The sequence below is a fragment of the Vidua chalybeata genome, chromosome 3 (genome assembly GCF_026979565.1).
Source record: "Vidua chalybeata isolate OUT-0048 chromosome 3, bVidCha1 merged haplotype, whole genome shotgun sequence".
Lineage (NCBI taxonomy): Eukaryota > Metazoa > Chordata > Aves > Passeriformes > Viduidae > Vidua > Vidua chalybeata.
Window position 1 is genome coordinate 7,112,649 of NC_071532.1, and position 23,624 is coordinate 7,136,272.

General features: G+C 40.0%; 1 protein-coding gene across 6 annotated transcripts in view; it reads right to left on the reverse strand.

The window, feature by feature from the left end:
- MACROD2 (mono-ADP ribosylhydrolase 2) overlaps positions 1 to 23,624 on the reverse strand; it is an 852,188-nt gene that overhangs the window by 36,251 nt on the left and 792,313 nt on the right. For all 6 annotated transcript variants that reach the window (XM_053937065.1, XM_053937064.1, XM_053937063.1 and 3 more), the window contains 4 exons: positions 15,064 to 15,126; positions 11,676 to 11,741; positions 1,171 to 1,248; positions 476 to 550 (listed from right to left, as the gene is read on the reverse strand). In XM_053937065.1, coding sequence (XP_053793040.1) covers positions 476 to 550; positions 1,171 to 1,248; positions 11,676 to 11,741; positions 15,064 to 15,126 — 282 coding nt within the window. The remainder of the gene's footprint in view (positions 1 to 475; positions 551 to 1,170; positions 1,249 to 11,675; positions 11,742 to 15,063; positions 15,127 to 23,624) is intronic.

Here is a 23,624-nt window from a genome sequence, read left to right on the forward strand (position 1 = left end):
AAGATGAAGAGTAAGGTTTTTCAGAATGGACTTGAAAGGATTAACACCCACTAGAGACCTTGCCATTAAAAACACTGGCAGAGGAAAAGGATCTTTTCCTCCATGAGTACAAATAAAAAAGCTGTCCAAGGAAATCCAAGGGGTTCTAGTTCAGAGCAAAGCCTTGAAGATACTGAACTTTCTGGGGCTTCGCACAAAATCCCATGTGCCTACTCCAAACATGGGTCTTCACTGGGACTCATTGCAATCCCAGAGACGCACACAGTCCATGCCCCACCCCTTGATGTATTGAAGGCCAGGTTGGATGCAGCTTTGAGCAACCTGGCCTAGTAGAAGGTGTACCTGCCCATGGCAGAGGGGCTGAAACTAGATGATCTTTAATGTCCCTTCAATCCCAGACATTCTATGATTCCATATTCTATGTTAGTGTTTTTGCTTGTTAATCCTGCTCTTTGATTTCAAGACACAGAAGTACCTTCTATTTCCATGCAGGAGCCCTGGGAATCTGCCCCAGTTTTTATCTCCTCATTTGCAGAAACATCCTGTTGTCCTGTTAATACAACAAACAGAAAATGCTATCAGGATGATGCTGCATGCAGGCAATGCTAAATTCATTAAAACAGAACGTGAACCTTAGACACAGCATGGTAGTTCTTAGCTAAGCACTGCTTTTTTTTTTTCTAGTAAATGAACCATGTTGGACACATTTTAAATATGAAAATATCACTTAATAGTACTAAACATTAAGTTAGTTAGATAGCTTGTCAAAACTGACCCTGCAGCACTTATAGTTTTTCTTCTTCTGCAGCTCAGCCTTGACACTGTTTCTCATAGGAGCTGTTGTAAAGCACTTGTACTTGACAGTCAGCAGAAAGAACAGAAACACCCCACAGACTTTCAGAACCACAATAACATCTTAGGAGGACATGATAATAGTGCTATGCACCCAGGATCAGTATGGCTAAACCTCTTTAGAGACATATGGCTTTCCCAGTAGCATCAGGGGTTACTGCCCCATATCGGGCTGACACATAACCTCTACTAGCCAACAGCATTTCCTTAAGGTGGCAGAAGTCAGGCTTAAACCCAGTGGGTGCTGACACTGGAAGAACTCAAGTTTCACACTGGTTCATCATGTCTGTCCTAAAAAACTTTGATACAAAACTTTACCTTTGGCTTGATCTTGTTCACACACCACAGGATGCACTGAATCACCCTTCTGCGTGCCTTTGGAGTCTTTCAGGGAATCTGAGAGGAAAAAGCAAACAAATAAATAAATCCTGAAGCAGTTTTCATGCTGGAAAAGTAAACTTGAGTTAGAGGAGCTCTTAGGAGCCAGCTTCATATTTGGCATTTTGATACACTGGCCGATTTTCTATCTGTTTAATTACAGTCTTATAAACTACAGAAGTATATTTGTGGGTTCCAATTATTCAAACTGATTTCAGAATCCCTACCCTTACTGAGCAGTTTTTTGCTGGCAGTACAAACCTTAAACCAGGAGCTGGTGAAGAAGGATGCATAAGAATAATCAGCAGCACTACCAAGAATTTTATTCCTAATGGGTGCAGCAGCACAAATCTATGAGAAATAGCACAAACCACCTACTTGATAAATAAAGTGATTTATTATTTATTTAGAATAACAGTTTTTCATAGCTGAATTTACAGAAACTTTAAATCTTTCCAGAAACATTAAATCCCATAAATCCCTGTGCAAATCCTAGTCTCATGTCACTCGATGACAAAGCTCCCAAGGTCATTATGGCCGAGAGTGCTTTTCTTTTTTGGGGCAGACTATCAAAATGAACTGCCCAAAGCAATGCTTGGAACCAGTGCCACAGTGAGACTTAAATTACATTTTGGCAGAAAGTCCAATTGCTGTGCTATCTGGGGTCTTCATAAACACAAGGCATTATTTTGTTGCGTCAAACAGCATTTTCTGACAATAGCCAGTTTTCGTATGGGGATGGAGATATACATAATGCATAATTCCACTGCATGCAGGTAATACAGCAACATAGACACTTGATTTAGTTTTGCTCATCCTCTTCACACACAGATTTCACTGGATAAAGAGCTCTCTTTGAACCTCATTAAAAACCAGTGCTGATCTAACTGGACATTATGCAAACCACAGGGATAAGTCCATTCCAGGTTGTAACAGCGGCAACAGATAATCAGTGTTTGTGTTCCCATGTGAGATGCTTTCAAAAATCCTGCTCAATGGAAAAAGTAAGTGATGGTGCCAAAAGATCTGCAGCACGTGATAATAAATTACATTCTGACAGTGCTTTTACAGCTTAAATTCTGGAAGGTCCCTCTCAAGAACATTGTTGAGCAAATCTTACCATATACTCGAGTATGCCCATGTAAAACTCTCTTCCTGAAAGTGTCCAAAAGTAATCTCTGATGGATAAGTAGAAAGCTAGGTTGTTAATGTCTGATCCAAATTTAATAATCTGTAGGAAAGGTATGTGCTGAAATTGTGTGGCTTTAATTAACTGCAAATAATCCCCCAAGGCAAATATTTAATTACCCACACAGTTTCTTACTTCTTTCATGGCATGACAATAAGTTTAAAAAACCCAAGTTTGAAAGTAGAATAACTCACTGATGTACAATTTGCTAAACTTTATACTTGTTGCACGTTTTTTTTGCCCTACTGCACCAGTCTCCCATACCATATTGTACAATGTGGTTCAAAGGATTATCCTTATCAGCCTGAATTGGAGCAAAACTAAATTAGAATTTTATCAAATTCCAAGTTTAATCAAAAATCAAGTTGAAGGATCTCTTGGTATCAAAAAAATTCTTGGTAGCAAAAGATTCTATAGGGAATTTTTCAAGCAAACTTGAAACACATTGAGAGAAATTCTGGCTCTGCTGAAGTTTTTGACAAAGCTCTAAGGATTTCAGACAAGCCAAGATCTGTACTAACTGTAACTCCATACCCTAAATTAATATAGTATATTTTTCTGTATGATACACCTGCATGCTTGTAAAAGGAATTGTACTGGCAAAGCTGGAATCAGAAGGCCTCTGCCTTGAGTGTCATGATGCCAGGGCCCCAACACAGCCCTTCAAGCAGTCAAAAGCGATGGTAAGTGCCGTGGTGGACAGGGCGGTGGTAAGGTGCTGTGACCTTCCTGAAGAAGTGTCCTGAGAAGGATGGCTCAGGGACTCAGGCACGTCCTTCGTTCTTCCAGGTGACGTGGAGGGAAGAGATGAGAGCCTTGTACGACGTTCCACAGAGAATAAGCCTTTATTATGAGCAGGGCACTGTGCGAAAGACGCCAAGAACAGCACCTCCAAAGATGCAGGGAAAACAGGGGTTTATATGGGAAAGGCAGGGGGTGGGACAAAACACTGGGACTAATGGGATGAGGGTGCAGGGGCAGAGCAAAGAGGAAGAACCAATGGCATAGAAGAAATCAACATAGGGTTGCAAAGGCCTCTGGGGGCTCACCCTCACCACAAAATTTGTGGTTCAGGGGTTGGCCTTCCAGGGGAGGGCAGCAGGTTTTCCCTTTGCCGGTTCTCCGGCTCTCACAGTAAGTATAGTATCACCTGCATTGGGAGGGGGAGATGCAAACAGCTCTGCCCCATCACTCCCTTAGAGCTCTCTTATCCCACACCTATTGCACCTTCATACTCCCAGACTGGTGCCCTTAATCCCAGTTCACTGGTGCCACCTTTTTTACCAGGATGAGGAATGACTGCAACTTAATGCAAAAACCAATTCGCAGCATCACTGGCACGATTACGTGCAGTGGTCAATGGCAACTAATGGATTTTAAGAAGCCTTGTGCTTGGCTGATGTATGTGCCCCATCATGCTGCCATTTCTCGTGCAGCATCCCAGAGGGAGGGGTGTCATCACTATTCCCACCTATTGGCACAGCTGGCAGTCTGTCCCATGGGCTTCATTCTCAAGGAATTGTAATTTGGTGGTAAACTTTCATTTTTATCATAAACAGTTGTCCAATTGCTCCAGTGTTTGAGAAAGCAATGTAACTGCACTGAATTCCAAATTACCCCAGGCAACCTACAATGATAATTTTTGCAAGTTGTTTTTTGCAAAGCATGTCTCTGAAAATAACAATGGACAAAAGTTACTGCCTATCTGTAAGAGTCTCCCAGTATTATGTCAGCAGCAGAAACCTGTCTTGATTGGTTTTACCATGCAGATTCTGAGCTCCAAAATCCTTAATGTCAAGATCATATCAAAGGTTCCTTCTTTTCAAATCCAAATATTGCACTAAATATCCAAGCCAAAAGGTCCAAAGACAGATTTATTTTTAGGATTAACAAGAATAAAATAAAACAAAGGAATAAATCCAGATTTATGAAGCAAATCTGTGTCAAGCAGAAGTGAAAGTGTAAAACCAAAGGCAGTGATCAATAAAAATGCTGATGATACACTACATTCTGTGTGCAAGTTTTCAGTAGGATAGTGGTATTCCTCAGGCTCAGTTGATCTTCTGTGCCCACTTAGCCCTTTAGAGCCTTGTGCAACTGTATGTAAGGCCAGTATTATAGTCCTATATGATTCCAGGGTCTACAAGAGCTCTGGCTGTCCCTAAGGCCTTTCTTCACCTCTTACTCACTTGATTTTGTAAAATGGCATAAAGCAATGTTAGCCTTCTCCCAACATAGTTAATTATCTGTTAAGTCATACCAGAGAATCCAAGCCAGGATATTCTTTCACAGCACAGTATTGCTTAACTTTTTGATATCATACACACTGGGCACTATTTACTTTGGGTAAGTACAAATTGACACTGTAAAAGTTAACACTCCTCCAGTTAGGACTGAAAAAAAACCTGCTTCTGATACCACACTGGAACACAGTTCCTAATATCACACATGAATGAACCAAACATGAGATTTAATTGCATAAATAAGCCAAAGGTAGGCCATATTTATCTACTGCACATCAGGAGCTTAAGTGAAGTCTGAGCATCCCTTAGTTCCCTCAAAACTCCTCCTTGCTGGCTGGAGTGGCAGTGTCCATGTCAGGAGTGCTTGTCTCTGCTACCCTCCATTTTATTGAAACAAATGTTTTGTGGGACTGCATGCTTAAGTCCACCTGGGTGCGGAGTGGGTTTTTGCTCTCCCCGGCTGCACGCGGCTCTTGGGAGCCCGGCTGTGGCGTAGCCTCCACGTGCTGCCGGGGTTTGCTGCTGCGGGTTCCCGGACACGGCTCCGTGTCTCGGGTGCGTGGGCCGGCCAGCCTCTGTTACCGTGCGCTAGGGACCCGGCAAAGAGGAAGGAATTTGTCCATTTACTCCATGCTTGGCAGGAACGGTTTATTGGTCACGTGGCGCAGATCAATGGAAAGACGTGACCGCTCCCGGCACTCGCATGGGAGCAAATGGCGTCTGACTGCCGGCGGGATAGGGCTTTATAGAGGGGCGGGGCGAGAGGATCCACGGCCTGCCGGCCAATAGGGGCGGCTGCCGTGGCGGTGACGTCAGCAACAGCGACCAACCAGAGAACCCCGCAGGGGCGGGCACAGAGCCTCGGGCTGAGCGGGACCGTGTGGCTCGGGCCGGCCAGCACGGGGTTTCCCGGGGCCGGACGGCAGGGTGGTTACAGGAGCGGCACAGGGGTAAGGATCCGGCAACAGGCAACATGGGGGCAGAAACCGCGGGGGGGAACAACGCGGGGGAAACGCGGGATTACAGCACTTGACTTATTTTAACATAAATTAAAAACCCTAATCTAAACCCAAACTCCGGGATGCAACACCTGGGAATTAGCCCTGGTCTTTAACAATCTGTATACAAAATATTTAGGCTTTAAACAAACTGATCAGAATACTCTGCAAGTATATTCACTGCTCCTATCAACTGTGTGTTGAATTAATCTCCAAGAAAAGCACACAGCTTGCAGTAAACTATCAATCATATCCTTCCTGCCAATAGTCAGGCACTATTTTGTCTAAATCCTGTATAAATGCCCATGCTTTTCCATACCATTCATTTTTTCTTTTGACTGTATAAAGCAATGCTGCTCAAACACGATTCTGCAAAAGCTAAGGAAGAAGGGACATGGTAAGAACTGAATGTTAAGTGGTTTTAATGCTCTTCTAAAATTCACTTCCCCAGCTACTCTCTGTATGGCTTATTTACTGAGTAGTTTCTAATGTGCAGAGCACCTGGGTCCTGTACACAGCATAGATAAATCACCATGTTTTAGGGAGCTGTAAGAAGATCAAAGAGGGAAAATGCTGGTCATTAGGAAAGAAACAGGTTCAGTACATTTTATTTTTTTTAAGCATGATACTGTGATAAATGACTGGAATATTTCCAGAGTGAAAGAAATCAAGCAGACATCTAAAATTACAGATAATGGTGTGCACAGAGGCTTCCACATGATTAGGGTATTCTTTTGCCTCATAAACCGAGGTAAATATGTCAAAATGAAGTACTATAAAATGATGATGTATGGGAAGTTAGAAAGAAATTCTTGAGCTTTCACTTTAAAATGTTATTTTTATATCCACCAAGATTTCATTTTAATCTATCTTTATAACAGATTAGATTTATTGGAGCCCAAGTTTAAAAATGCTTGGTAAACCAGACCTTTTTAGGTGCAACAACTCGTAGAGATATTTTATCAAGGTTTTAGATAATAGACCAAGAAGTTCATCTCTGCAGGTGGGACCACCAAATACTTCTCCCACCTGTTTGTGCTTCAAGCTGACAGAAGGGCATCTCACCTTCTGTCCACCTGAGAAATTCCAGGTGCAGCTGGTATAAAAACTGTGGGCATCCTTTTTCTGATATAAGGAGCTGGACCTGTTGTACAGGGCTCTGGGAAATGCAAAAACTGAGAAAAACCTCTAAGATTAGAGCCTGTCCAGGGGAAAGGACTGGAGGGAGGACATGAAAGAGCAGGATCTCATGCTGGACTGATGGGAGCCCAGCTGAATGGCTCCAGGTCAGCTAATACTCAAAAATAAGGAGGATTTAAATAAACCAGGTAAGTGGATTAGTGTTCACTGTTGCAGATGCCAGTACTGGTGAAGGGTAGAGCAGAAATACCTCTTGAGTAGTTCAGGGGCTGGACCTCATCTGGATGCACAACTCAGGTCAGATTAAAAGTGAAGAAGAGAATAACCCACATTACGAACAGCTCGCAGTGAACCTTGTGGAAGCTGCTAAGAGACTAGTGGCTGGTTGGATGGTGGTGCTGACATCCCTGGTTAAAAACCCCAAACCCCACAAATTAGCTTGTGTTAGCCAGTTTGCTTTCACAGGAATCCTTCTAACCAAGGGACAGAAAAACGTTATCACTTCAGTAGGCATGCAAAGCCACAGGTATGGCTGAGGGTGTTGAAACTCTTCCATTATAAAAGGTTCTTTTTCAGTTACCTATAATTGAAATTTTCCAGGCTGAAACTTTAGGTCTAATCATAGCCCAAGGGTGAAGTAAAAACATTTCAATGGTAGCTGCAGAGTGCTCAAAATCAGGTCAGTCATTTAGATATCTTAATATATACCTAAGAACTGATTTTAAATACCTCTTTCTGAACATATTGGCCTTTCAGTCAATCTTTTCATGTGCTTACCAATGACTAATTTATGTCAATTTGCACAGCTCCCCTGCATTTGAAATGCTCTTTCAGTTCATCCCTTCTCAATCATTTATGACTTTAGGACATCATGATTTTTCCATACTGAGAGCTACAGCTGGCCAAAGAGGAATTTATACCCATTATATTTTACAGTCAGGATACTTACTAGCTTCTGGGTTGCCCAAAGAGAATTTTTAGGGCTAACCCCTAGCCAAGTCATATATCTAATTCTGATTCTGAAAACAAAAGCCCTCCAGCCAACTGAATCTGACTCCAGAGAATGCAGAAAAACAGTGACTTGCTTTCAATGGCACTCCCACAGAAGCCCAGACATTGGTGAACACCTGGAAATAATTAATCAATCACTTCTTTATTTTTAAAATTAATTAGTATCTGATTTAATTTAGTTGACCTTCAAATAAAAATTCAGTTCTTATTAAGTGCTAATGAATTATAATCAATGTATTGTGCACAGAAACTTTGCACAGTAGGGATTTATGCTTCACCTGTACTAAATCCAGTTCCTTTTTGCATTTTCCTGCCAGAAAGTCTAATCATTAAATTGGGTTAAAATAGTAATTGGTCGAAGGAGCAACTGAGATGAAGATGCAGAACATTCTCTGTCACACACACACACACATGCATGCATCTACACATACTCTCTTTAACAAAACATAAGCACAGGTTCAATCCTTCAATCCAATCTCTACATACTACATTATCAGTTCAAAATGAATTTGTAGCCCCAGCATAATCTTGTACAGACATACCAGACTGAGTGCAGCCTTCCTGATACACCCTTTATCTGCTGCATAAACATTAATGACTTTAATCACTTTGTTCTGCCTTTACACTTCACAGAAAGAAGCATCTCTCACTTGAAATATGTTGTATATAAAGGATCTACTTCCATATGCACAGTAATGAAGCATTTGTGAAGGTGCTGCCTGGAGATGTCAACTCTTCCCCAAGAGATCATAGTTAAGCATGCAAGTTTTTAAGGGTAAAATTGCAACAGTTCTTTGCAGATAGTGGAAAGAGAAACTTGGCACAGATTGGAATAAGAGGATACCTTTACAGTGTTGCATTGAAAATCCTGTTATTCTTGAAATATGACTGTTCTCCCCCTTCCTGCACCCCCCGCCTTTTTTTTTTCTGAAGACAGATGAACACTCAAAAAATTCAGTTTGCTTAAAGGCCATGTGCAAACTGGGTTTGTGTGGACTTTTTTTTCCTGGATGGTATCTCTCCTATGGTAACAGAAGACATATACTTTTAGATTAATGTGAGATTTGCAGTCTCACAGGAGGTTTTCATTTTAATCAAAGCCCCTCAAGTGTAATTCCTGCACTGTCCCTCACTCTTATCATGAAAATCCCTTTCATGTTCCCATCCTCCCTTTTTTCCTTTAAAAAATAATAGAGGACTCACAACAAAAATACTAAATCTTCATAGTAGCAGAGATGGATGTGCTTTGTTTTGAATATCATCACATTTTAGAGCAATAACCATGTCAATATGTTGGCTATATTTTAATCCCAGAAATATGAGAAGGAAAAAAAAAAGCAGAAAAACTGCTAGTCAACTCTAATTGGACACAAAATCCTTGTTTTAGTGCACTCAAAGTGAGCTGACATTTGAAAGACCTCAACTTTCATAGCAGAAAAGAGCGGTTTAAACAATGCATTTTGGGAATCCATAAGTCTTTTACAGTAATTAAGTGGAAGAACTGGGAAAACAATTTCTTTAAATGCTTTATGTCCTGTTCATTTAGTTGAAGATTAACTAGAGAAATTAATATGTGCCAGAACCTGGAGGTTTTAGCCTTGTTAACTCAGTGGGCAAACAATTTGAAAGCTGGCATTTGTTTCGGGAGCATCAGGTGTTTTCAGCAATGCCAGGATTTTGCAAAAGTGCCATTTCTCAAGAAGTAGCATTTTTTTTTATAACAGTAGTATTTATTTTAAAATCCTCTCAAAATCTGAAATTATAGAAACATTGAAGAATCACAGAGTGGTTTGGGTTGGAATGGACCTTGAAGATCATTTCATTCTAACCCCCCAGCAGGGACACCTTCCACTAGACCAGGTTGCTCCAAATCCTATCCAACCTGGCCTTGAACACTTCCAAGGATGGGGCATCCTCTACCACTGCCTCAGCACCCTCACAGTAAAAATCTACAAAGCTGAAAATCTACCAATGGAAATAAGGATTAAAACCATGGCCTAGTCCATGGTGGCCTTGCTGTTCAAAATTCTTGCTTTCATTAAAAAAAAAAAACTAGCAAGCAAATATGAAAACATGGTCTTAGCTTTTCTTTCTTATATTTTCTTTTTTTTTTTTTTTTTTAACTTGTACAGTTTTACAAACAAAATCTATGGAGGAGAGTTTGTCTCACTCCTTTTTCCCTACCAGATGCTTCCCATCGTTCTTTTGAGGAGAGGTAGGACATCAAAGAGATAATGCACTTTGGATCTCTCAGAGCACTATCTCTTCTGTCAGCCTCTCAAGAGAAGAGGGGAAAACACTATATATACTCTTAATATATTACGTGAAAAGTGAGACTTACCACACAAAGACAATTTCTTTCCTAAGAAGAGACTTCTAATGCAACGGTGTAAAAACCTGGAGGGCTTACACACTGAGAAGTGCATCAGAAGATAGCAATCTTCTTCATTAGGACCAAACATTCAGAACAATACCAATTTGTTGGGATCATCAGCTGACTGCAGACAGAAAAGGAAAATCCAAACCCAAAGCCTCACTGTGACCCTCACATTGTGAAACAGACAAAATGGGGAGTCTTCCAGATACAGAATACATAAACAGGCCAAATGTCATCAAAACAAGAGAAATTAATGACAGGCAATCACCAACCATGCTGGGATTGAATCCATCACTATTTCTGCCTTCCACTACCCTTGCCATGACTTCAATTTGTGATGTATCAAAAGCAAAAGCCAGTGCTCCAGCAAAGGTTTGTGGTTCTTTTTTTTTCTTTGCAGCATCAATCAATCTGTTAAAAGAGCACTTAATTCAGCCTGCACAAGGCTTTGAACTCCTAATCAGGTAAGTATGTAGGCTATCTAGCATGTGGCTTTGAACAAAAGGGCAGGATCTCACACCCTGTCACACTTATCTAGAAAAATGAGAAGAGAGTCAAGTAGCGATGCTGAATTAAACACTAAATCTTTTAAAATAAATAACTTAATGGATGTTAATAATTATGTTATCTCAGTAAAATGCATGAAAATTTTCTATTAGTCTTTCTTGAAGGCCATACTGATGGATTGTATTTATTATAGATAGCATAACTCCTGTTTTGGATTACCAGTAGCAAACATTTTGTATATCAACCAGACTTCTTCCTGATGTACCCCTACAAAAATGCTAAAAAATGTAGACCAGCACAAGCAACTAATAATAATAGCATAATTATTACAGGAATATCAAAAACAATACAGTTGTGCATTGGTTCCTATCTGTTGGTAAACCAACAACTCCACAGGAAAAATCTCAGCTTGAAACATTTAAATTAGATAATCTCTCTTATTTCCTAAACACCCTATCATTTGGTCCTGTGACACTTTTAAATATTTATTACAAACTAAATTATCTGAGTGCCCAGCACAGTCTGCACAGATAAACATTACTTTCTGCCTCTCTGTTATGACTTCATCTCCTCCTGTCTCTTCCTGACGTGTTTATAGCTATTGTGTTTTTCTTTTCCCGCATCAGGAGAGCACTGAACAGGGAGCTGATATTGCTGAGATAGATGTGCATGCTTAACTGTATGCCTGTGAATCACCCCAGTGAGCCCAAGCTTCGGGCTTATTTTGGATATGTCATGTATGATATTTTAGTATTAACTCCATAACAAGAGGACTTAAAATTTGTGGCATCTCTCCTACCAGCACAACAGTTGGTACCAAGTACTTCATTACAAAGACTTTTGTAAATGAAAATCCAAGCATTTACCTATTTCTGTATTGTTTAACTGTGATTTTGGCTTTTTCCAGACAAAGGAAGAAACAGTTTCATGAAATGTCCTCTTGGGACGGGATATTTCAAAATGCAATTTCTAATCTGTACCTTTATTCTCACTCAGCTCAATGTCTTCTGACGATAGGCTGGCTACAGCTGAAGGTTCTGTTTCACCTGTAAGAACAAAGGAAATGAAAGAGAAGCTATTTATTAAATAGAAAACTGATGAACAACTTTACTGAAAAAAAAAAGTGTTATGCCTTATTGAGACAAGATATTGGACCTGAATTTCATTTACTGGACTTCCATCCATTCCCTGGCTATTACTGGTCTGATCATCTTCCCTAAGCAAGATGTAATCTAACATTCCAATACAGGCAGGTTAAATCTGTATTTCAATTTCTCATAACACAGAGAGAGGAACAGCTATTGGTTTCATGGGTATGCTGGTATTCTATTTGCTCTGAGATTTCTTTTTTTCATTTAATCCATATATTTTGAGAAAAAATAATTAAGTAATTTTTAAATTGAATCATGTCCATGAATCCTACTGGAATCCAAATTACTAGATGCAAATGCTTTCCTGAAAATCAAAGCTTTCATGAATCAGGCCTGAAATTAGAAAGTCCCTAAAAATCTGCAGCTTGGAGTTTTTTAATAGTAGAGCATGCAAGTAAAACTACTGTAGTTAATAGATACAACTGGTACCTGAACTAAAATCAACAGTAAAAGTGAAAACATTTTATTTTCTTGCTAATTTTTGTAGTTCTAAAAGTCTTCATAAACTTTTATTTTAATTTCTAGACTTTAATTTCTTTCAAAAGACTTGTTGATGATTCTGGGAAAATATTTTCCTTATATAGCCATCAGGTACTTTTAACTAGATTGAAAGAAGAGCTCAGAACCACCTGCCATGTTGTTTTTCCATGTGTTAACTGTGAAGCTCATTGATGACAGACTGGAGGCCAGACTTTAAAAAAACCCCACACAGTTTAAAATTTTCAGTCTTTTCAGACTGTTACTGTTTTCTCCACTACAATAGTTTTCTTTATAATATATACTTTTCTTTAGAATATCATGATATTTTTCACTATAATGAGAATATAAAAATCTTTATGTAGTGGATCAGGTAAAAATAGAGCATCAAATTTTTGTCCTATATTTTCTTTCACAATATCAAAGTATATGATTTGTCACACTCAGAAGAAGTTTATGGCTTCTGTTTAGATAATGCAAATAAGAACTTTAACATTTGGTGGAATTACTCCTAACAGTGGTCACTCGTAGTGTTTAGACATCTTCTAAGCATACAACTGTGTACCTTGGAAAATCAGGTCATTTTCTACTGCCAAGAAGGGGTGAAAAAGCAGCAACCTCAAAGTTCCTGGTGATGCTTTGTCTCCGCAGTGCACAGAGCAGAAAACAGCAGAGACTCACTAAATGGATGTAACCAACTTGGGCTAATTGTGGCCTTCTCTGTTCCTGTCACTATGTAAACCAGGAGGGAAAATTAATAAGCCAAATAATTTTTTCCTGCAACACCATCTGCCCATGGTCAAGGAGGTGACTACTGGGATATGAGTAGGCATGACATTATCTTTAGGCATGTACCTAAATCACGTCCCTAAAGTATGACATTTTCTGGATCTGGGACTTCAAATGTCTGGATCTTTTATTTGATACTCTTCATGAGAATAATGAAACATGAGTACCAATACAGGATCGCAAAAGAATGTATATCACGGCTCTGATAAACCAGCTCTGACAGATCATATTGCAACAAGTCATAACAAGCCGTTTTGGGAAAAGCACAATGCATTTCAAACACCTACAGCAAAGTAGTAGTTTCAAGAGGCAAATATTCCTTAATTCTCGTGGGAAAAAGAGTATTTTATTCAATCAAACTGAAATACTCACCCCATCAGAGTGACTATCACTGACAAGCACAGTGGGCATCTGCAGATGCTATAATCAGGTTTAACAGGAACCTCGGCAACTGGAGCCAGGAGCTCCAGGCAGTATTAGCTCTTAGGTGAGCTAGCAGTCAAGCAGTACTTGGTAAAGTTAAAAGCTCAAAATTGCTTGAAAAAAGATATGCCACAGTCTAGTCAGAGATTCAAAAGAGAATTTCAATTCACACAGAATAGCTCATTCTTCTTCCTGGTCCCCTGGGCCTGTTTAAAATACAACTAGCATGAAAGTGAAAAACCAGGGAAGGATATGTGGTTGCCCTCCAGCACATACAAAACACCACCATACCCTTATCTTGGGGAGGATAAAGTTTGCCGAGGTCCATGGGAATCTATTTTATTCTGTAATACTGTTTGCTTCTGGCTTCACCTTGCACTGCCTGCCCCACATTAGGAGGCAGAAGAGGTGACAAAAAGGACATGAAACAGAGAAGGACTCCAAGCATGTACAGGCAACATCAGATGTTAACACTCAGTTGCAGAACAGTTACTTGTGGAAGGCGGGGAGAAAAGCTGCCCTTCTACCTACACAGTGGCCAATGCACAGGATGAGAAGAAGACCCTCATTCAATGGACTTCTCATTACCACAATACAGGAAGCAAATCAGGTAAGTCAGGAATCCAGGCCTTCTAAATTTATCTGCTGTGTTTGCTGACTGCCTACCTTCAGCTCAAGAAATTCCAAAGAAAACCCTTTTACTCTCTCTGGTTTAAATATGTTTAAGGAACATTCTGCATTACAATGGGAAAAAAAATCCTAATCAAATGAGAAAAATTGTGTGCTATATGTAATACTACAGTTAAAGAAATACTTAAGAAATAAGGGAATAGACAGACATTTTGATTGCCACTTCATGTCTTTTGGTAACTAAGTCATTCTAGCTGTCTCTTGGAAGGAACAGAGTTGTGCAAACCATAAACAATCAGAAAACAGAACAGAAAAAAAGATCTCTTCTGAGCATGGAGTGACACTATATTCCAACATAACTGAACTAACTGTAATTTATAAGCGTGTCACCTGCAAAATCCACCACTTGTGAACTCTGGCATTCACTCACAGCATATGCAATATTTTTCTCTATGGATTTAAATCTTCATAACCATTGTGACTTGTGTAGACAATTTTTAAAACTTGAAAATACCCTTTAAAATATTCAGGAGTTAGTTGAATTTTCATCAGAAGGAACCTGCTGCTTGCTTCCTCCTTCCCCAAATTTCTTTCCCTCATTCCTATTTTATGCAGAGAGGAAAAAAAAGAAAAGTTATTCCTTGTGAGAGGATTAGCTAGATTAGTCACCTTAAAGGGAGAATGTAGAGCTGGCAAACTGGAGAGGGGTCTGCATTCCTGCACTGCAACACATTCATTCATAATGAATGAAGATTTGGTCTCTAATGGGAGAATTGCTCAAGACCTGAGCTAATCTGGTGAAAATTACAAACATTCCTCTTCAAAAGCACTGACTAAGGTTATTGTTCACCAAAGTGGATAAAACCTAAGACAGGCCTTTAAGGAGCTGGGCACAAACCTGCTTCTTGGCTCTGTGTCTTACTTTCATCGGTGTTTTCCTTATCCACTGTGCCATTACCACCTATTGAGAAAAACACATAAAAATTATTTATGCTATATCTTTTTATTGGTACCCAGAGCACTGCAATATTAATTGCAACCAGTTTAGCACAAACTGCTAATTTACAGCAAAGCACTGTGATAAAAAAGGAGAGATGTAAAGGTAAGCTGAAAAAACCTGCCAACAGGACCAGTTCCATTTAAACCAGTCATGTTTTTTATCTCAAGGTGAGGATTATAGATTTTATCTCAATAGGCTCACTGGAAATAACAATACCAAATAGAGGGATGTTTCCCTAAACACAGTCCACAATAAATGAAATTGTTGCTTGAACTTCTTTGTATTTTATAAAGAGGTTTTTTTTTCCTAGGGTTATTTTCCTCCTGTAGCATTTCAACAGGATTCTTGGGCTGTGTTTCTGACCTGTAGAATTTACTTCAATAGCTATGGAAGGTAAGAATCAATTGAATTGAATTTTAAAGCAAAAGCCACAATGTCACTTAACGTAAAGTATAAAAATGCATCACAAATGGCTGTAATGAAGACAGCACATCAAACCAAAGTAAGATTGCTAGGACTGAATGAATTTTTCCCTTTTTTACATTCACATTCATTCCCAATTTTCTTCACTACTTCACATTCATTATCCATTTTCTACCCTCCAGCTCCCTTTTGGAAGGCAGGCACCAAACAGCAAATAACCACTGAGAATGGGTAATTAGAAGTATATCAGGAACTCTCTATTTTCAGGGATGGAAAAGGCTCTTTTAGCTTCATAATAACATGATAGGCTGCAGAGCTTCATGCAGGATCAGATGCCACAGCCACACTCCCTGTTTTGCAGCACCACAAGAACAGCTGAGCACCAGCCTCAATGAAATATTTGAAAAGTTGACTGCTGAGCATATACATTGAGAGAAGGGAGATTCATTCCCAGGCCTGGAAATGTCTAGATAATGATACACATATTTTTCTTCTGTGATCTTTGCTGGCTGCTGGGTTTTCTGATTACAGCTTCTCTAAAAGAACACAGCTAAAGTTCCTTTAACACATGGAACCTGGTGGTGGGAATAGCAGTGGTCCAAATGTGATTAGGTGGATGGAAGGAAGACAGAGCACGTATTTTCCACGGGCAGATGTACATCTGGTGGCACACTGCACCCAGCTGACATTTAAAGGCTGAGGTATGATGCTTTCCCTCTTTCCAGCAGGCAGTTCTTCCTGGCATCCAGCAGATGGGACTAGTGGAGAATTATTTCCAAGGCTGGCCCTGCACAGAGCTGCTCTCAGGAGGAGAGGAGATGGAGCAGGAACTTGACACCCTTCACCTGAGAGAAGAGAGGTGGGCGGGGTGCGGCTGATGGCCATCACTGGGGACTTGGGCTTCCTGCCCTCCTGGTAACTCTTTGTATGAATTCTAACCTTAATGGATGACTTGCCATAGTGATTTCTTAGCACATTAGTGAGCTCTAACCTGTAAAAAACTGCATTATGCAGATGACCAAAATGGACTGACAAAAGCTGCAGGGTTTTTCTTTTCCTGAATTGAAATCAAAAGGTATTGTTTTCAAAGTCACCATTCTGTCCACACACAATAGGAGGACCATATGGAAAAAAAACCCAGAAAGTTAGCTAAACTTTCCTCTGCCCCACCCCTTTTCTCTTAAAACACGGGCCTGGTGCCATCAAGCTGTGCAGAAAGTAATTCATAAATAAAGACAATCCTATAACACAGCAGTGCAGCGGCACTGGAAAAATCTTTACCAATAGGTCAGACCAAAAGAGATTATTGCATCACTGTAAAATGAGCAGTGCCAAAGCTTCAAGGATTCAATTATGGTCAAGTGTAACATTTTTCACTCTATGCAGAAAGAACTTCATAACCAGAAAAAGCAGGTCAGGCATAAATGTAACTACTGATACATAAATGAAATTAATTCTAGCCATTACCTTACTGCATTCACAATTTAAAACCCAATTTCCAGATGATACTTGTTTCTACGTCCATTCTTATGACTATGAGCACAACTTATTTGACTCAAACCAGGTATTTCAAGGGTTCGTTCATATTTACTGCCAAGGAACTATATCTCTTGCTTAAGTCACTCAGAGAAAACTTAAACTACAAGAGAAAGTTTAAATGATCATCTGGTTCAGTAGATTATCAGGTAAATCACATTTTCTCAATTCTAAATGTATTATTTCACAGGACATTCACTGTTTAGAATTGGCCTCATAGAACCTAAATTACAGGATTCTCAACATGTTTTCACTTCATTTTGTTTCTTTAGGAAAAAAAAAAAGTAAAATACTTTAAGCAGAAACTTCACCTCTTGCACTCTGACCCAATCCAAAGACTGACTGGATCATGACATGAAAATTCATCTTGATCGGTGTACTGGCAGTAAGTGTTGTGCCTGGCAAGTGACTTTGGCAGAAATAGAGAAAAGAAAATGCTAAAAATTAAGACTGGACAAGTGATGCTCAAATAAATGACTTGCAGAAGGAATGGTTAAGCTCTGCTTGGCCTGGAGTATCTGTTTATCTTGTGAGAAAGGGAGGAAGCAGAGCATGAATACACTGACAAGAAAGCAAACTATAGAGTGGAGAAGTGACTAATCCCAAAGTCTTTGACAAACAGGTTTTTCCACTTTTAAAAAACCCTTCCAATGAGTCTCTTACAGAGTGTCTTTGACTGATTAAGAGTCTTTCTACATTTACTGCTCTTCAGTGGAACTGGGTGCAGAGCAAATGGAAAGGCTTTAAGGAGCACGTCCTCAAGGCAAAGAGCTGAAAATATATTTTACAAGAGTAGTGAGACAATTTTTCCATTATATTTTTATTCACCCCTGGCTCTCCTTTCCTCCAGGCAGAAAAGCCAGAGCCAGTACATTTTCCTTGAGTCTTCCCCACGATATTATTTATAATAAAAATGTCTTTTCCTCTGGATGGCTTCTACAGTATCTGCCATCCTTCTTTTCCCACTAATGCAGCAATCAGTGATTGTATTTCCTTTAGGTGAAAGCTGTCCTCACTATATTTGCTTTTCTATTACACTGGTAATTGAACAGCAATCTGTCACTCACTCCAAAGGAGATACAAAAAGTGGCAAATGACATGTCGTGTCATTTTAGGCCAGAAAATCTAAATGATTTTAAGCCCCATCACAAGACAAATGGGAACATCTGTTTCTTTCCCCTTGGCATGAGAGTCAGTTCTAAAAAACAGAAATTTGAGGATTACAGTAGTACTGTACAAACAAAATAAGCACATCAGACACTAAAATACCTTCTTCTGTCCATATATTCTGCTTTCTCTTGCCAAGTTGACTATTGCCTGATAGGTTCTTGCTGTCTTCTCTTGGCATTTCTTTGAGGTCATCAAGAAAATCCATTCCCCTTCCCCCTCCCCAAATGTTATATTTGGTAGAAAAGAGGCTATACAAGGATCAATCAGCATGCTCAGCAAGCTAGCAGAGTAAGTGACACTTCTAACTCCACCAGAAAAGAGGATTCTCCAGGAGTGCCTGCCCACTTTCTGTTATGGAGAGGTATTTAGCATGCTTAGTGAGGTGCCAGCTGCAGTGGCAGCCCCCACATGAAACAGATAATATGATAAATAATAAGCCAGCTGTCAGACAGGATAGGGCTGGGACAAGATCCTGATGAAAGGTCAGGGAACAAACCCTTGGAGCGAGTTTTAGTATTCTTCACATTTTCTCTGTAAGAGCCTGGAAACGTGGCTTCTTACATCTTCCACTGTTCTTGTGACAAACATGGCAAGTCAAAAATATTAATAGCCCGCTGGCCTTTTGGCTCTTCCCATATCAGAGCTGAGGAAGCGCTATGTCTGCTCGCACACCTACTCCCCTTCAGCAGCACCTTTCTTCACAAGCAGCTGGTGACATACATAGAGATGGGGCTAAAGTCAGTGCCCTAAAAACTGCTGCAAAAAGATATTTTTCAGAAGAAATCAGAATTGCAGATACTGTACATTTTTATTTCAAGGACAAAATTCTGCATAATCTGTACAAACTAGTCCATTTCTACCCCTCCAACACAGAATCACAGAATATCCTGATCTAGAAAGGATCCACAAGGATCATCTAGTCCAACTCATGAACACAGAGGCTATTAATAATAAAATTGTTTTTGCTACAGAGAAAACTTTATTTATATCATTCATAGAGTGTCAGTGTTCAGAATAAGGTTTCTCCAAACCTCCTCCTCCTCCTTCCTGGGGTAGAAATAAAAGTGACAAAGGGCCAATACCCGAGTCTTTCATCTTAATCTGTGCAAGTGCCACATCCTGGGACACCAGGTTGGATCCTGTTGCACCTCTGAATGGCTCTACCATGCAAGTTCAGGAGCATCCTCTGCTTTTCTGCATGGCCAGTGACTTTGGCATCTCTCCACTGGTCTGACCTGTGCTTCTTTCTTGTAAAACAAATGCAAGTACAACCAAGATCTGTCAGATGAGGGACGCCAGTTTTGAACTGTCTTTTTACAGCACAGAAATACTGCCATGGTAATCATATTAATGACATTGTCATTAATGAATATGTCATTATTGTATAGCAGAGAAACTAATTAATGAGAAAGTGAAAAATATAGGCCTTGATCTGCATTCTGCACACAAGTAGATATGCTGGCTTCACTGAAACCCCTAAAATGTGAGAAGAAAGCACATGTACATCCATATAGACACTTGAGATCATACAGCCTGCAACCATTTTCAAACTATTCCAGTGGTAAAATAATATCAGACATAAACCAAGAAGCACATAGACACAAAGGCCATTATTGCAGAACTACAAACACATTAAAGTGAATCATTAATGTGGTGGCCTGAGGTTGCTGAACATTTTCAGTTTTCATTTTAATTTCTTTTAATTAAATTATGATTTAGGTCAGTTTTAATCATTACTTGTATATAACCCCTTTGGGGTAAATTTTAAGAAGGGTTAGTAACGAGTTATCTGCAGTAATTGTTTAATGGAGTTATGAGACTCTTCCCTCTGTGCTGCTTCAAGAAATTACCATGCTGCAGATGCAGCCCTGAACATGCTACTGTGAATGCACCCAGTCCAGTGAAGCTGTCAGTCTAATAAATAATAGTGTTTCATTTCCATGCAGCATTTTGTCCAGGAGTGTGGGAAGAGAATGAGAAAACTGCAGCTTGAGTGGCTTATCTCAGAGGTTAAAAATAAAACTGTTGTATTTAATGTATTTAATGTCCTGAGAAATACAAGAGTCTTGGCTAAAGCCTGGTGAAGTCACCATGCATGTCCCCCTTGCTTCACTCTTCTGTGGGTCAGAGGACAACTAACTCAGTTTTATTATAACCCCCCTAGTTAGGGAAGAACCAGGGGATAACAGCTACAGCATAAAATTAACTCCTGGGAATACAAGAGCATGCTGGTTTTTCTCAACTCACTGCTGGAAACATTGTGCTTACCTGGCTTTTCACTGGGTCTAACTCTCCATTGACTCAGATCGTGCAATAGAGGTGCTGGGCAAGGGACATGGAACGTTTCATTGCCAAAGATGCTGAGCATCGCTATTCCTGTGATGGTTCAAAACAAATAAAGGAAGACATCTCCTGGAAGCCTGAGCTGACCAACACAACCAGAGTATGGATGGATATCACACCCTAGATGTCACAGGCAGTCTGTACAGAGGACAAAGATAATATTGGCATTTTGATGCAAAAAAAAACCCCACACGGTGCTCACTTGGCTTTTCACTGGGTCTAACTCTCCATTGACTTAGACTGTGCAGTACAAGTGCTGCACAGTATTACCACTGTGCTTGTAGTGTCTAAAAAGGGACAGAAATTGCTCCTGTGAGTTGATGCAGAGTTCACAGCAGTATAAAGAAGCCCTGACTCCTGGCCCTACAGTTAGTCCTATCCAAAAGAAACAAAATGACCCCATGAGGGCAAGTGGAAAATAAACCCTCAAATTTTATCATTACTATATAAATTCACCCTTTGTTCATACTTCTACAGTGTGCCTGAAGTCTGAGTAACTATATACTACAAAGGACAGCCACATGGCTTCTTTTCCAAGCCACAGCCAAAATAAAGCTTGAGACCTATTTTGATTTTTCACAAAGAGAAGAAACAGGCAGAGAAGCCAAAGAGAAGACCACACTCATAAAAACCCTCACCAAATGCAAATAAAACTACTTAGCATCAGCATTTTGAAATGAAGGCCCCATCTCCTGCACTAGACCTGAGCAATCATGATGGTTTACTGTTATTCACATCATGCTTAAAAATGAGCAATGAATTCCTTGGAGAGATGTGCCCCCTGCAGGTGCCTAGGGGTGTGTCACTGGGTAGAATTCTCTGACAACACTGCATTAGTCACTGCAGTAACTTAGTCATTTGCACCTTAGCTCATCTCAGAAGGAAGACAATCTACTCTGAAGCATTCAGGGTGAAAACAGGAATTGCAAGTGTCTTTCTGGTGCTGTTACACAGACATACATTCGGTTGCTAAAAGAAACCCAAATGGGTAAATGGCCAACACAACAGGACTGCACATCACCTGTGGAGGCCAAAATGAGCTGTGTTTTCTGAGTTTTGCACAGCCATTGCATGGCAATTTAATGGAACAGCAGAAGCCACTTCACCGATGAAAAGAATCTTCTAAGAAATGTTTGCTCAGAGAGAAAATACAACTGAAAATACAGATAACATCCTTCTTTACCCCTGGCTAAGTGCAAGGTGATCACCTAATATTCTGAAAGCTGTAATCAGTCAGGACAGATGGTGGACTTCAAAACAGAAGCGAAAAGGGAAGCTATCAACCACAGAGGATGGGGGTTAATTGCCACTTTTTAAATATAAGCCATCTGCATTAAGGTGAAACGTCTCACAGATATGTTTGATACAATCCTTCCCAGGGAATTTCTTCTGTAGTACTTCATCTTCATTTAACATTTTATTAAAGGATTAGGTTTGCTGGTAAAAAGAAGACAGTCAATTGTAAGCTATCTTAATAAAAAGCAACACTTTTAAGGCTGAAAAAATGACTGTGTTTTTTGAAGTATAATTACGTGTCTCAATGTTCATTTTTAGAAGATTATGACTGGAGCAAAAATTTACTGAAGAATATGACTGCCCCATGGGATGCAAAGAATTACTGTAACTACAATTTATCAAGGGATAAAAGAACCCCTTGCTATAAACTGCAGAACATATTAAAACATATTAAGAAGTCAAATCTAGATAATATTAATTAATACCTTAAAGAGACAGACAATCAGGCCTGCACAGTGTTAGAAGACCCTTAGAAGAGATGCTCAGAACATCTCTGTGTACTGGCAAGAAAGAGCCATGTGTGTGCATCCCACCAGCTTCAGAGAGGATTGAGCCCACCTTGGAGGGAAGTAGCACAAGCCAAGTGCCATGGACTATGGTGCGTGCATACACTTCCCTCTCCATGAAGCCAGAGAGTGAGCAGCACAGTGGCAAAATTCATAGCAAATAAAGGAGAAGCAAAAAGGGGAAGCCTTATGTTAATCTCACAATTAGAAGATTAAGCCATAAATGGAGGTTTATTTCCTGGTCCCAAGACTATGCACTTTTTGCCATTTCACAAAAGCTTTTTTGGGAGAAGGGATGAGGAACCAGGGTGTCTCCCTCTTGGTGAGAATCAAACTGAATGGCCACGACCTGCTAGACCACTGAGTTGTCAAGATTAAGATGCAGTTTTATTTTGCCTCATTTCTGCTGACATCACCAGACTGACATCTCTCATGGACAGAACATCCACCAAGTCAGGCAGGTGCCAGCTGGTGAGCCTGGATTTTTGACGTAACACTCAGAAGTGTGATGTTACTTTTGAAAGCCAAGAGGACAAATTGTGGTGACCCCATCAGGCAAAGGAACCAACACTATCAACTCTGTTAAAGGTGATTTGTGTTCATTTTGAACTTTGTGGTTTGGCTTATTCATCAACCTGTTCTCCTTCCCACCAAGTGAATGGAAAACAGACAAAGTTCATCCTGGACAAATAACTCCAACAGACCCGCTTCTTCACAGGTGATCCTGGGAGACCAACAGCCTATCAATCTATCAGGAGGAATCTGGTCATTCATCTGGGGAGCAGCTTATGAGAGAAGCTGGAGTAAGACAACTTCCAGAGCTCCAGTTCTGTCTTCACATCCCTTGAAGGAGGGCAAGAAAATAGCTTTTGCTGCATGGATTGATTTTTTTTCTGATGGAGGAAGAGAAAAAGCAGGCATTTGTGCTGCTCTTACTAGGTGTGTTACTCATCTTTGATACAATATTGGTCTCACATAGACCATGGAGGGAATGGATGGGGAAGCTCTTTGGCAGGCTCTGCTTTATATCTGAGAAATCCTGTAAAGAAGGAAAGGGCAAACAGTTTTGCTTCTCCCTGTTGCACACACCGTGCTGTTCACTACATATGGGAGAACACATGGGGAGGTAGGTAAGAGACACAAGGAACATTTAAGATTTTGTTTTGTTAGGCTTTTGTATAAATG